The sequence below is a fragment of the Panulirus ornatus genome, chromosome 9 (genome assembly GCF_036320965.1).
Source record: "Panulirus ornatus isolate Po-2019 chromosome 9, ASM3632096v1, whole genome shotgun sequence".
Classification (NCBI taxonomy): Eukaryota; Metazoa; Arthropoda; class Malacostraca; order Decapoda; family Palinuridae; genus Panulirus; species Panulirus ornatus.
The window spans coordinates 36,809,139-36,821,600 of NC_092232.1; the positions used below are offsets into that span (position 1 = coordinate 36,809,139).

General features: G+C 50.8%; 1 protein-coding gene across 1 annotated transcript in view; it reads right to left on the bottom strand.

Annotated features, from left to right (window-relative positions):
• Positions 1-12,462, bottom strand: part of LOC139750340 (uncharacterized) — a 226,926-nt gene that overhangs the window by 1,502 nt on the left and 212,962 nt on the right. The window contains exons 7-8 of the mRNA XM_071665021.1: positions 9,122-9,257; positions 1,474-8,659 (exon numbers count right to left, since the gene is read on the bottom strand). Coding sequence (XP_071521122.1) covers positions 1,474-8,659; positions 9,122-9,257 — 7,322 coding nt within the window. The remainder of the gene's footprint in view (positions 1-1,473; positions 8,660-9,121; positions 9,258-12,462) is intronic.

Here is a 12,462-nt window from a genome sequence, read left to right on the forward strand (position 1 = left end):
CTTGGAGGTTGATAACCGGTTTACCACAGAAAGCATCTGCTTATCATGTAACATAGTCGGATTCAATAGAGTTTGCACAACTTTACAAACATTGAGGTTTCGTTATGTAAATGTATTTCAATTTCTAAAAGAGGAAACAGGAGTCAAGCTGTGAGTGCTCATCCTCCTCGAAGGTTCAGATTGGGATGTCTGAATGTGTATGAATATAACCAAGATGAGAAGAAAGGAGAGATAGGTATGTATGTTTGAGGAAAGAAACCTGGATGTTCTGGCTCTGAGTGAAACGAAGCTCAAGAGTAAAGGGGAAGAATATTTTGGAAACGTCTCGGGAGTAAAGTCAGGAGTTGATATGAGGATAAGAGCTAAGGAAGGAGTAGCACTACTCCTGAAGCAGGGGTTGTGAGGGTGTGTGATGGGGGGTGTAAGGAAGTATAATCTAGATCGATGTGGGTAAAACTGAAAGAGGATGGCGAGAGATGGGTGATTATTGGTGCTTATGCACCTGATTATGAGAGGAAAGATCATGAGAGGCAAGTGTTTTGGGAGAAGCTGAGTGGGTGTGTCAGCAGTTTTGGTGCACAAGACTGGGTATTAATGATGGGCAATTTAAATGCGAAAGATGATTAATGTGGCACTTGAGGTATAATTGGTACGCATTGGGTATTCAGTGTTGTGAGTGGAAATGGGTTACAGCTTGTGAATTTGTGTCCTGAAAACTGGTGGTTGGGATTACCTGGTTAGGAAATATATATATATATATATATATATATATATATATATATATATATATATATATATATATATATATATATGTACACACACACACACACACACACACACACACACAAGTATACGTATGTGAGTAGGACAGACGCTCAAAGGGTATTATTAGATTACGTATTAATTGATTGGTGTGTGAGATAGAGATTATTGGATGTAAATGTGCTGAGAGGGGCAGCTGGAGGGATGTCAGATCACTATCTTGAGGAGGCGAAGGTGAAGATTTGTAGAGGTTTTTTAAAAAAGAGGAGAGAATGTAGAAGAGAAGAGAGTGGTGAGAGTAAGTGAGCTTGGTAAGGAGACTTGTGAGAAGAAATACCAGGAAAGATTGAATGTAGAATGGCAAAAGGTGAGAGCAAATGAAGTGAGGGGAGTTGGTGAGGAATGGGAGGTATTTAGGGAAGCAGTGATGGCATGTGCAAGAGATGCATGTAGCATGAGAAAGGTGGGAGGTGGCAGATTAGAAAGGGTAATGTTTGGTGGGTTGAAGAAGTAAAGTTAATAATGAAAGAGATAAGAAAGACGTTTGGACGATACTTACTAGGAAAGTGTACGAATGACTGGGAGATGTATAAGAGAAAGCGGCTGGAGGGATATGTTGCTATATATATATATATATATATATGCATAATGATGCTGCTCATAGATCATCTGTATAACAGTGTATATTATCACCATGAATGATATACATACATGAATGGAATGCATGATATTTGGGGTCAGCGTCGCCATGGAAGTCCCCATCTTTCCCTGGCATCGTCTTAGTAGGTTTCTGGCCTGTCCCTTCCCCTGCCTGGGTCGTTGCGCTGGGCGTAGTAGGACGAGGTGAGGTTGTCTGAGGACACCGAGGATCTGTTGATCGAGGCCCACACTGGAGGGGAACGGGTGTCTCCGGACATCTTGGGTCGCCGGTGCCAGGGATGCATACCGGAGAGGAAGGAGTCACACATCGAGGATCTTTCGAACCAGGAGCACAGGAGACGGGGACAGCAGGTGTGCTGGGCTGACAGTTGGGGTCCCTTGACCCAGGGAGACAGAAGAACGGAACAGTAGGACGAGAAGTAGTTGTCTGAAGACAACGTGGGTCATAAGATCCTGGCCTGCAGGTGTATGGCGTGGTTGGTCGAGGAGGTCGTGGTGTTGTTGGCCGAGGACAACGTGGGTCCGTAGATCCTGGCCTGCAGGTGTATGGCGTGGTTGGTCTAGGAGGTCGTGGTGTTGTTGGCCGAGGACAACGTGGGTCAGTAGATCCTGGCCTGCAGGTGTATGGCGTAGTTGGTCGAGGAGGTCGTGGTGTAGTTGGCCGAGGACAACGTGGGTCAGTAGATCCTGGCCTGCAGGTGTATGGCGTAGTTGGTCGAGGAGGTCGTGGTGTTGTTGGCCGAGGACAACGTGGGTCAGTAGATCCTGGCCTGCAGGTGTATGGCGTAGTTGGTCGAGGAGGTCGTGGTGTTGTTGGGCGAGGACAACGTGGGTCCGTAGATCCTGGTCTGCAGGTGTATGGCGTAGTTGGTCGCGGTGGACGTGGTGTTGTAGGCCGAGGACAACGTGGGTCAGTAGATCCTGGCCTGCAGGTGTATGGCGTGGTTGGTCGAGGAGGTCGTGGTGTTGTTGGCCGAGGACAACGTGGGTCCGTAGATCCTGGCCTGCAGGTGTATGGCGTGGTTGGTCGAGGAGGTCGTGGTGTAGTTGGCCGGGGACAACGTGGGTCAGTAGATCCTGGCTTGCAGGTGTATGGGGTGGTTGGTCGAGGAGGACGTGGTGTTGTTGGCCGAGGACAACGAGGATCAGTAGAGCCTGGCCTGCAGGTGTATGGCGTGGTTGGTCGAGGAGGTCGTGGTGTTGTTGGCCGAGGACAACGTGGGTCCGTAGATCCTGGCCTGCAGGTGTATGGTGTAGTTGGTCGAGGAGGTCGTGGTGTAGTTGGCCGAGGACAACGAGGATCAGTAGAACCTGGCCTGCAGGTGTATGGCGTGGTTGGTCGAGGAGGTCGTGGTGTTGTAGGCTGAGGACAACGTGGGTCAGTAGATCCTGGCCTGCAGGTGTATGGCGTAGTTGGTCGAGGAGGTCGTGGAGTTGTTGGCCGAGGACAACGTGGGTCAGTAGATCCTGGCCTGCAGTAGAATGGCGTGGTTGGTCGAGGAGGTCGTGATGTTGTAGGCTGAGGACAACGTGGGTCAGCAGTACCAGGGGCACAGAAGAATGGTGGCAGTGTTGGTTTAGGTGTTGTTTGCGGACACTGGGGATCCCTTGATCCTGGCCTGCAGGTGTATGGCGTGGTTGGTCGAGGAGGTCGTGGTGTTGTTGGCCGAGGACAACGTGGGTCCGTAGATCCTGGCCTGCAGTAGAATGGCGTGGTTGGAGGTCGTGTTGTAGTTGGGCGGGGACAACGTGGGTCAGTAGATCCTGGCCTGCAGGTGTATGGCGTAGTTGGTCGAGGAGGTCGTGGTGTTGTTGGGCGAGGACAACGTGGGTCAGTAGATCCTGGCCTGCAGGTGTATGGCGTGGTTGGTCGTGGAGGTCGTGGTGTTGTTGGCCGAGGACAACGTGGGTCAGTAGATCCTGGCCTGCAGGTGTATGGCGTGGTTGGTCTGGGAGGTCGTGGTGTTGTTGGCCGAGGACAACGTGGGTCAGTAGATCCTGGCCTGCAGGTGTATGGCGTAGTTGGTCGAGGAGGTCGTGGTGTTGTTGGCTGAGGACAACGAGGATCAGTAGATCCTGGTGTACAGTAGAATGGCGTGGTTGGAGGTCGTGGTGTAGTTGGGCGAGGACAACGTGGGTCAGTAGATCCTGGCCTGCAGGTATATGGCGTGGTTGGTCGAGGAGGTCGTGGTGTAGTTGGCCGAGGACAACGAGGGTCAGTAGATCCTGGCCTGCAGGTGTATGGCGTAGTTGGTCGAGGAGGTCGTGGTGTTGTTGGCTGAGGACAACGAGGATCAGTAGATCCTGGCCTACAGTAAAATGGCGTGGTTGGAGGTTTTGGTGTTGTTGGGCGGGGACAACGTGGGTCAGTAGATCCTGGCCTACATGTGTATGGTGTGGTTGGTCGAGGAGGTCGTGGTGTTGTTGGCCGAGGACAACGTGGGTCAGTAGATCCTGGCCTGCAGGTATATGGCGTAGTTGGTCGAGGGGGTCGTGGTGTTGTTGGCTGAGGACAACGTGGGTCAGTAGATCCTGGCCTGCAGGTGTATGGCGTAGTTGGTCTAGGAGGTCGTGGTGTTGTTGGGCGAGGACAACGTGGGTCAGTAGATCCTGGCCTGCAGGTGTATGGCGTAGTTGGTCGAGGAGGTCGTGGTGTTGATGGGCGAGGACAACGAGGGTCAGTAGATCCTGGCCTGCAAGTGTATGGCGTGGTTGGTCGAGGAGGTCGTGGTGTCGTTGGCCGAGGACAACGTGGGTCAGTAGATCCTGGTCTGCAGGTGTATGGCGTGGTTGGTCGAGGAGGCCGTGGTGTTGTAGGCTGAGGACAACGTGGGTCAGTAGATCCTGGCCTGCAGGTGTATGGCGTGGTTGGTCGAGGAGGTCGAGGTGTTGTTGGCCGAGGACAACGAGGATCAGTAGAACCTGGCCTGCAGGTGTACGGCGTGGTTGGTCGAGGAGGTCGTGGTGTTGTAGGCTGAGGACAACGTGGGTCAGTAGATCCTGGCCTGCAGGTGTACGGCGTGGTTGGTCGAGGAGGTCGTGGTGTTGTAGGCTGAGGACAACGTGGGTCAGTAGTACCAGGGACACAGAAGAATGGTGGCAGTGTTGGTTTAGGTGTTGTTTGCGGACACTGGGGATCCCTTGATCCTGGCCTGCAGGTGTATGGCGTGGTTGGTCGAGGAGGTCGTGGTGTTGTTGGCCGAGGACAACGTGGGTCAGTAGATCCTGGCCTGCAGGTGTATGGCGTGGTTGGTCGAGGAGGTCGTGGTGTTGTTGGTCGAGGACAACGTGGGTCAGTAGATCCTGGCCTGCAGGTATATGGCGTGGTTGGCCGAGGAGGTCGTGGTGTTGTTGGCTTAGGACAACGTGGGTCCGTAGATCCTGGCCTGCAGTAGAATGGCGTGGTTGGAGGTCGTGGTGTTGTTGGCTGAGGGCAACGTGGGTCAGTAGATCCTGGCCTGCAGTAGAATGGCGTGGTTGGAGGTCGTGGTGTTGTTGGCTGAGGGCAACGTGGGTCAGTAGATCCTGGCCTGCAGGTGTATGGCGTAGTTGGTCGAGGAGGTCGTGGTGTCGTTGGTTGAGGACAACGTGGGTCAGTAGATCCTGGCCTGCAGTAGAATGGCGTGGTTGGAGGTCTTGGTGTTGTTGGCTGAGGACAGCGTGGGTCAGTAGATCCTGGCCTGCAGGTGTATGGCGTAGTTGGTCGAGGAGGTCGTGGTGTTGTTGGACGTGGACAACGTGGGTCAGTAGATCCTGGCCTGCAATAGAATGGCGTGGTTGGAGGTCGTGGTGTTGATGGGCGAGGACAACGTGGGTCAGTAGATCCTGGCCTGCAGGTGTATGGCGTGGTTGGTCGAGGAGGTCGTGGTGTTGTTGGCTGAGGACAACGTGGGTCAGTAGATCCTGGCCTGCAGGTGTATGGCGTAGTTGGTCGAGGAGGTCGTGGTGTTGTTGGCCGAGGACAACGTGGGTCAGTAGATCCTGGCCTGCAGTAGAATGGCGTGGTTGGTCGAGGAGGTCGTGATGTTGTAGGCTGAGGACAACGTGGGTCAGTAGATCCTGGCCTGCAGTAGAATGGCGTGGTTGGTCGAGGAGGTCGTGGTGTTGTAGGCTGAGGACAACGTGGGTCAGCAGTACCAGGGGCACAGAAGAATGGTGGCAGTGTTGGTTTAGGTGTTGTTTGCGGACACTGGGGATCCCTTGATCCTGGCCTGCAGGTGTATGGCGTGGTTGGTCGAGGAGGTCGTGGTGTTGTTGGCCGAGGACAACGTGGGTCAGTAGATCCTGGCCTGCAGGTGTATGGCGTGGTTGGTCGAGGAGGTCGTGGTGTAGTTGGCCGAGGACAACGTGGGTCAGTAGATCCTGGCCTGCAGTAGAATGGCGTGGTTGGAGGTCGTGGTGTTGTTGGCTTAGGACAACGTGGGTCAGTAGATCCTGGCCTGCAGGTGTATGGCGTAGTTGGTCGAGGAGGTCGTGGTGTTGTTGGACGAGGACAACGTGGGTCAGTAGATCCTGGCCTGCAGGTGTATGGCGTAGTTGGTCGAGGAGGTCGTGGTGTCGTTGGTTGAGGACAGCGTGGGTCCGTAGATCCTGGCCTGCAGTAGAATGGCGTGGTTGGAGGTCGTGGTGTTGTTGGCTTAGGACAACGTGGGTCAGTAGATCCTGGCCTGCAGGTGTATGGCGTAGTTGGTCGAGGAGGTCGTGGTGTAGTTGGGCGAGGACAACGTGGGTCAGTAGATCCTGGCGTGCAGGTGTATGGCGTGGTTGGTCGAGGAGGTCGTGGTGTTGTTGGCTGAGGGCAACGTGGGTCAGTAGATCCTGGCCTGCAGGTGTATGGCGTAGTTGGTCGAGGAGGTCGTGGTGTTGTTGGTCGAGGACAACGTGGGTCAGTAGATCCTGGCCTGCAGTAGAATGGCGTAGTTGGTGGTCGTGGTGTTGTTGGCCGAGGACAGCGTGGGTCAGTAGATCCTGGCCTGCAGGTATATGGTGTGGTTGGCCGAGGAGGTCGTGGTGTAGTTGGCTGAGGACAACGTGGGTCAGTAGATCCTGGCCTGCAGTAGAATGGCGTAGTTGGTGGTCGTGGTGTTGTTGGCCGAGGACAACGTGGGTCCGTAGATCCTGGCCTGCAGGTGTATGGCGTGGTTGGTCGAGGAGGTCGTGGTGTTGTTGGCTTAGGACAACGTGGATCAGTTGATCCTGGCCTGCAATAGAATGGCGTGGTTGGAGGTCGTGTTGTAGTTGGCCGAGGACAACGTGGGTCAGTAGATCCTGGCCTGCAGTAGAATGGCGTGGTTGGAGGTCGTGTTGTAGTTGGCCGAGGACAACGTGGGTCAGTAGATCCTGGCCTGCAGTAAAATGGTGTGGTTGGAGGTCGTGTTGTAGTTGGTTGAGGACAACGTGGGTCAGTAGATCCTGGCCTGCAGGTGAATGGCGTGGTTGGAGGTCGTGTTGTAGTTGGCCGAGGACAACGTGGGTCAGTAGATCCTGGCCTGCAGTAGAATGGCGTGGTTGGAGGTCGTGTTGTAGTTGGTTGAGGACAACGTGGGTCAGTAGATCCTGGCCTGCAGGTGAATGGCGTGGTTGGAGGTCGTGTTGTAGTTGGCCGAGGACAACGTGGGTCAGTAGATCCTGGCCTGCAGTAGAATGGCGTGGTTGGAGGTCGTGTTGTAGTTGGCCGAGGACAACGTGGGTCAGTAGATCCTGGCCGGCAGGTAAATGGCGTAGTTGGTGGAGGTCGTGGTGTTGTTGGCCGAGGACAACGTGGGTCAGTAGATCCTGGCCTGCAGTAGAATGGCGTGGTTGGAGGTCGTGTTGTAGTTGGCTGAGGACAACGTGGGTCAGTAGATCCTGGCCTGCAGGTGTATGGCGTAGTTGGTCGTGGAGGTCGTGGGGTTGTTGGCCGAGGACAACGTGGGTCAGTAGATCCTGGCCGGCAGGTAAATGGCGTAGTTGGTCGAGGAGGTCGTGGTGTTGTTGGCCGAGGACAACGTGGGTCATAAGATCCTGGCCTACAGTAGAATGGCGTGGTTGGTCGAGGAGGTCGTGGTGTAGTTGGTTGAGGACAGCGTGGGTCAGTAGATCCTGGCCTGCAGGTGTATGGCGTAGTTGGTCGAGGAGGTCGTGGTGTAGTTGGCTGAGGACAACGTGGGTCAGTAGATCCTGGCCTGCAGTAGAATGGCGTGGTTGGTCGTGGAGGTCGTGGTGTTGTTGGCCGAGGACAACGTGGGTCAGTAGATCCTGGCCTGCAGGTGTATGGCGTGGTTGGTCGAGGAGGTCGTGGTGTTGTTGGGCGAGGACAACGTGGGTCAGTAGATCCTGGCCTGCAGGTGTATGGCGTGGTTGGTCGAGGAGGTCGTGGTGTTGTTGGCCGAGGACAACGTGGGTCAGTAGATCCAGGCCTGCAGGTGTATGGCGTGGTTGGTCGAGGAGGTCGTGGTGTTGTTGGCCGAGGACAACGTGGGTCAGTAGATCCTGGCCTGCAATAGAATGGCGTGGTTGGAGGTCGTGGTGTTGTTGGGCGAGGACAACGTGGGTCAGTAGATCCTGGCCTGCAGGTGTATGGCGTGGTTGGTCGAGGAGGTCGTGGTGTTGTTGGCCGAGGACAACGTGGGTCAGTAGATCCTGGCCTGCAGGTGTATGGCGTGGTTGGTCGAGGAGGTCGTGGTGTTGTTGGCCGAGGACAACGTGGGTCAGTAGATCCTGGCCTGCAATAGAATGGCGTGGTTGGAGGTCGTGGTGTTGTTGGGCGAGGACAACGTGGGTCAGTAGATCCTGGCCTGCAATAGAATGGCGTGGTTGGAGGTCGTGGTGTAGTTGGCCGAGGACAACGTGGGTCAGTAGATCCAGGAGTGCAGAAGAATGGCGGTAGTGTTGGTTTTGTAGTAGTTTGTGGACATCTTGGGTCCTTGGATCCAGGGAAACAGGTTGGTTCTTGAACTACGGGCGGTCGAACTGTAGGCCTTCTGCAGGCAGGGTCAGGGGAGCCTGGATAGCATGCAGGTCTGGGGGGAATTGTAGGCCTACAAGCTGGGTCTTTAGACCCTGGAAGGCATACGGGTTTGACTTTACCGGGACGACACCGGGGATCTTTGGAACCGGGCCGACAGTATGGGGGAGGTGGAGGTGGACGAGTGGGCGGGAAGGGTGTGGTGACTTTGATAACTTCATGAGGTGTGATGAAGGTGACTGGCTCGCTTGGTTCTCCCAGACACCGATCCTCACAGCGATCTCTACAAATCTGCAACACAGAAGATCAGTTTATCCGTGGTGGTCGACCTACGGGTAAGCGTTGATCAGTAAGTAAGTACATCCGTGCACTGCGAGACCCCAGAGAGAAATTCCTGAGAACCTGATTGCGAACACTTTTATTTCGAGCTTTCCATCTCTCTCTACGTTCAGAATTTGCGATGGGAGTACACTTTGAGTACACTTACACACACACACGCACACACACATACACACACACACGCACACACACACACACATAGCACATAAAAGTAAGAAAAATCACTAAACTACTACCCGTCATAATATTGTTAATTTGTATCCTATGGCTACATGTCTACATCTACCTTCCCCTCCCTCCCTCCAATGTAGACTAGGCTACAGGTCTGCCCCTATACAGACTAGGCCCCATGTCTCAACCCACGTAGACTAGACTACCCCACGTAGCAAGACTGTCGCTAGACCTGTGTCTTACCTGCACGTTGCACGTAAGGAACACTTGCATGCGATCGGGGAACTTGAAGGCGGACATGTTGGTGTAGGTGATGAGCGTGGCTCCCGTGTCGAAGGTGTCGTACGTCCTGGCCCAGAAGTGCATCAGCTTCATACGCCTTGAAGTATATAATGGTATCCACATTATGAACCGTGTGTGGTATACTTTGACCTTTGGACAGTCATGGTATCCACATTATGAACCGTGTGTGGTATACTTTGACCTTTGGACAGTCATGGTATCCACATTATGAACTTTGGACAGTCATTTCGTAAAGAAAAAGACTTCAGAGTTTATTGACATTCTTTTACGGCCCGCTGCTTTTCATATATATATATATATATATATATATATATATATATATATATATATATATATATATATATATATATATATATATATATATATATATGTTAGGGAGGTGAATGCAAGAGTTTTGGAAAGAGGGGCAAGTATGAAGTCTGTTGGGGATAAGAGAGCTTGGGAAGTGAGTCAGTTGTTGTTCGCTGATGATACAGCGCTGGTGGCTGATTCATGTGAGAAACTGCAGAAGCTGGTGACTGAGTTTGGTAAAGTGTGTGAAAGAAGAAAGTTAAGAGTAAATGTGAATAAGAGCAAGGTTATTTGGTACAGTATGGTTGAGGGTCAAGTCAATTGGGAGGTAAGTTTGAATGGAGAAAAACTGGAGGAAGTAAAGTGTTTTAGATATCTGGGAGTGGATCTGGCAGCGGATGGAACCATGGAAGCGGAAGTGGATCATAGGGTGGGGGAGGGGGCGAAAATTCTGGGGGCCTTGAAGAATGTGTGGAAGTCGAGAACATTATCTCGGAAAGCAAAAATGGGTATGTTTGAAGGAATAGTGGTTCCAACAATGTTGTATGGTTGCGAGGCGTGGGCTATGGATAGAGTTGTGCGCAGGAGGATGGATGTGCTGGAAATGAGATGTTTGAGGACAATTTGTGGTGTGAGGTGGTTTGATCGAGTAAGTAAAGTAAGGGTAAGAGAGATGTGTGGAAATAAAAAGAGCGTGGTTGAGAGAGCAGAAGAGGGTGTTTTGAAATGGTTTGGGCACATGGAGAGAATGAGTGAGGAAAGATTGACCAAGAGGATATATGTGTCGGAGGTGGAGGGAACGAGGAGAAGTGGGAGACCAAATTGGAGGTGGAAAGATGGAGTGAAAAAGATTTTGTGTGATCGGGGCCTGAACATGCAGGAGGGTGAAAGGAGGGCAAGGAATAGAGTGAATTGGATCGATGTGGTATACCGGGGTTGACGTGCTGTCAGTGGATTGAATCAGGGCATGTGAAGCGTCTGGGGTAAACCATGGAAAGCTGTATAGGTATGTATATTTGCGTGTGTGGACGTATGTATATACATGTGTATGGGGGTGGGTTGGGCCATTTCTTTCGTCTGTTTCCTTGCGCTACCTCGCAAACGCGGGAGACAGCGACAAAGCAAAAAAAAAAAAAAGAAAAAAATATATATATGTATATATATATATATATATATATATATATATATATATATATATATATATATATATATATATGAAATAACATCCCTCTCCCTTCAGCGAGGTAGAGCCAGAAAACGACAAAAAAAAAAAGGCCACATTCACTCACACTCAGTCTCTAGCTGTCATGTGCAACGCACCGAAACCACACTCCCTTTCCATATCCAGGCCTCGCAGAATTTTCCATGGTTCACCCTAGACGCTTCACATGCCCTGGTTCAATCCATTGACAGCACGTCGACCCCGGTATACCACATCGTTCCATTTCACTCGATTCCTTGCATGCCTTTCATCCTCCTGTATGTTCAGGCCCCGATCGCTCGAAATCTAATTCACTCCATCCTTCCACCTCCAATTTGGTCTCCTACTTCTCCTTGTTCCCTCCACCTCTGACATATATATCCTCTTTGTCAATCTTTCCTCACTCATTCTTTCCATGTGGTGACGGGATTGGATGAAGGCAGCAAGTATGAATATGTACATGTGTATATATGTTTATGTCTGTGTATGTATATGTATGTATACGTTGAAATGTATATGTATGTATATGTGCGTGTGTGGTCGTTTCTGTATATGCATGTGTTTGAGGGTGGGTTGGGCCATCCCTCGTCTGTTTCCTTGCGCTACCTTGCTAACGCGGGAGACGGCGATTAAGTATGATATATATATATATATATATATATATATATATATATATATATATATATATATATATATATATATATATATTCTTTTTCTTTCATACTATTCGCCATTTCCCACATTAGCGAGGTAGCGTTAAGAACAGAGGACTAGGCCTTTGAGGGAATATCCTCCCCTAGCCCCCTTCTCTGTTCCTTCTTTTGGAAAAGAAAAGAATATATATATATATATATATATATATATATATATATATATATATATATATATATATATATATATATATATATATATATATATATTTTTCTTTCTTTCAAACTATTCGCCATTTCCCGCATTAGCGAGGTAGCGTTAAGAACAGAGGACTGGGCCTTTGAGGGAATACCCTCACCTGGCCCAATTCTCTGTTCCTTCTTTTGGAAAATTGAAAAAAAAAAAAAAAAAAAAAAAAAAAAAAAAAATATATATTTTTTTTTTTATACTTTGTCGCTGTCTCCCGCGTTTGCGAGGTAGCGCAAGGAAACAGACGAAAGAAATGGCCCAACCCACCCCCATACACATGTATATACATACGTCCACACACGCAAATATACATACCTACACAGCTTTCCATGGTTTACCCCAGACGCTTCACATGCCTTGATTCAATCCACTGACAGCACGTCAGCCCCGGTATACCACATCGCTCCAATTCACTCTGTTCCTTGCCCTCCTTTCACCCTCCTGCATGTTCAGGCCCCGATCACACAAAATCTTTTTCACTCCATCTTTCCACCTCCAATTTGGTCTCCCTCTTCTCCTTGTTCCCTCCACCTCCGACACATATATCCTCTTGGTCAATCTTTCCTCACTTATCCTCTCCATGTGCCCAAACCACTTCAAAACACCCTCTTCTGCTCTCTCAACCACGCTCTTTTTATTTCCACACATCTCTCTTACCCTTACGTTACTCACTCGATCAAACCACCTCACACCACACATTGTCCTCAAACATCTCATTTCCAGCACATCCATCCTCCTGCGCACAACTCTATCCATAGCCCACGCCTCGCAACCATACAACATTGTTGGAACCACTATTCCTTCAAACATACCCATTTTTGCTTTCCGAGATAATGTTCTCGACTTCCACACATTCTTCAAGGCCCCCAGAATTTTCGCCCCCTCCCCC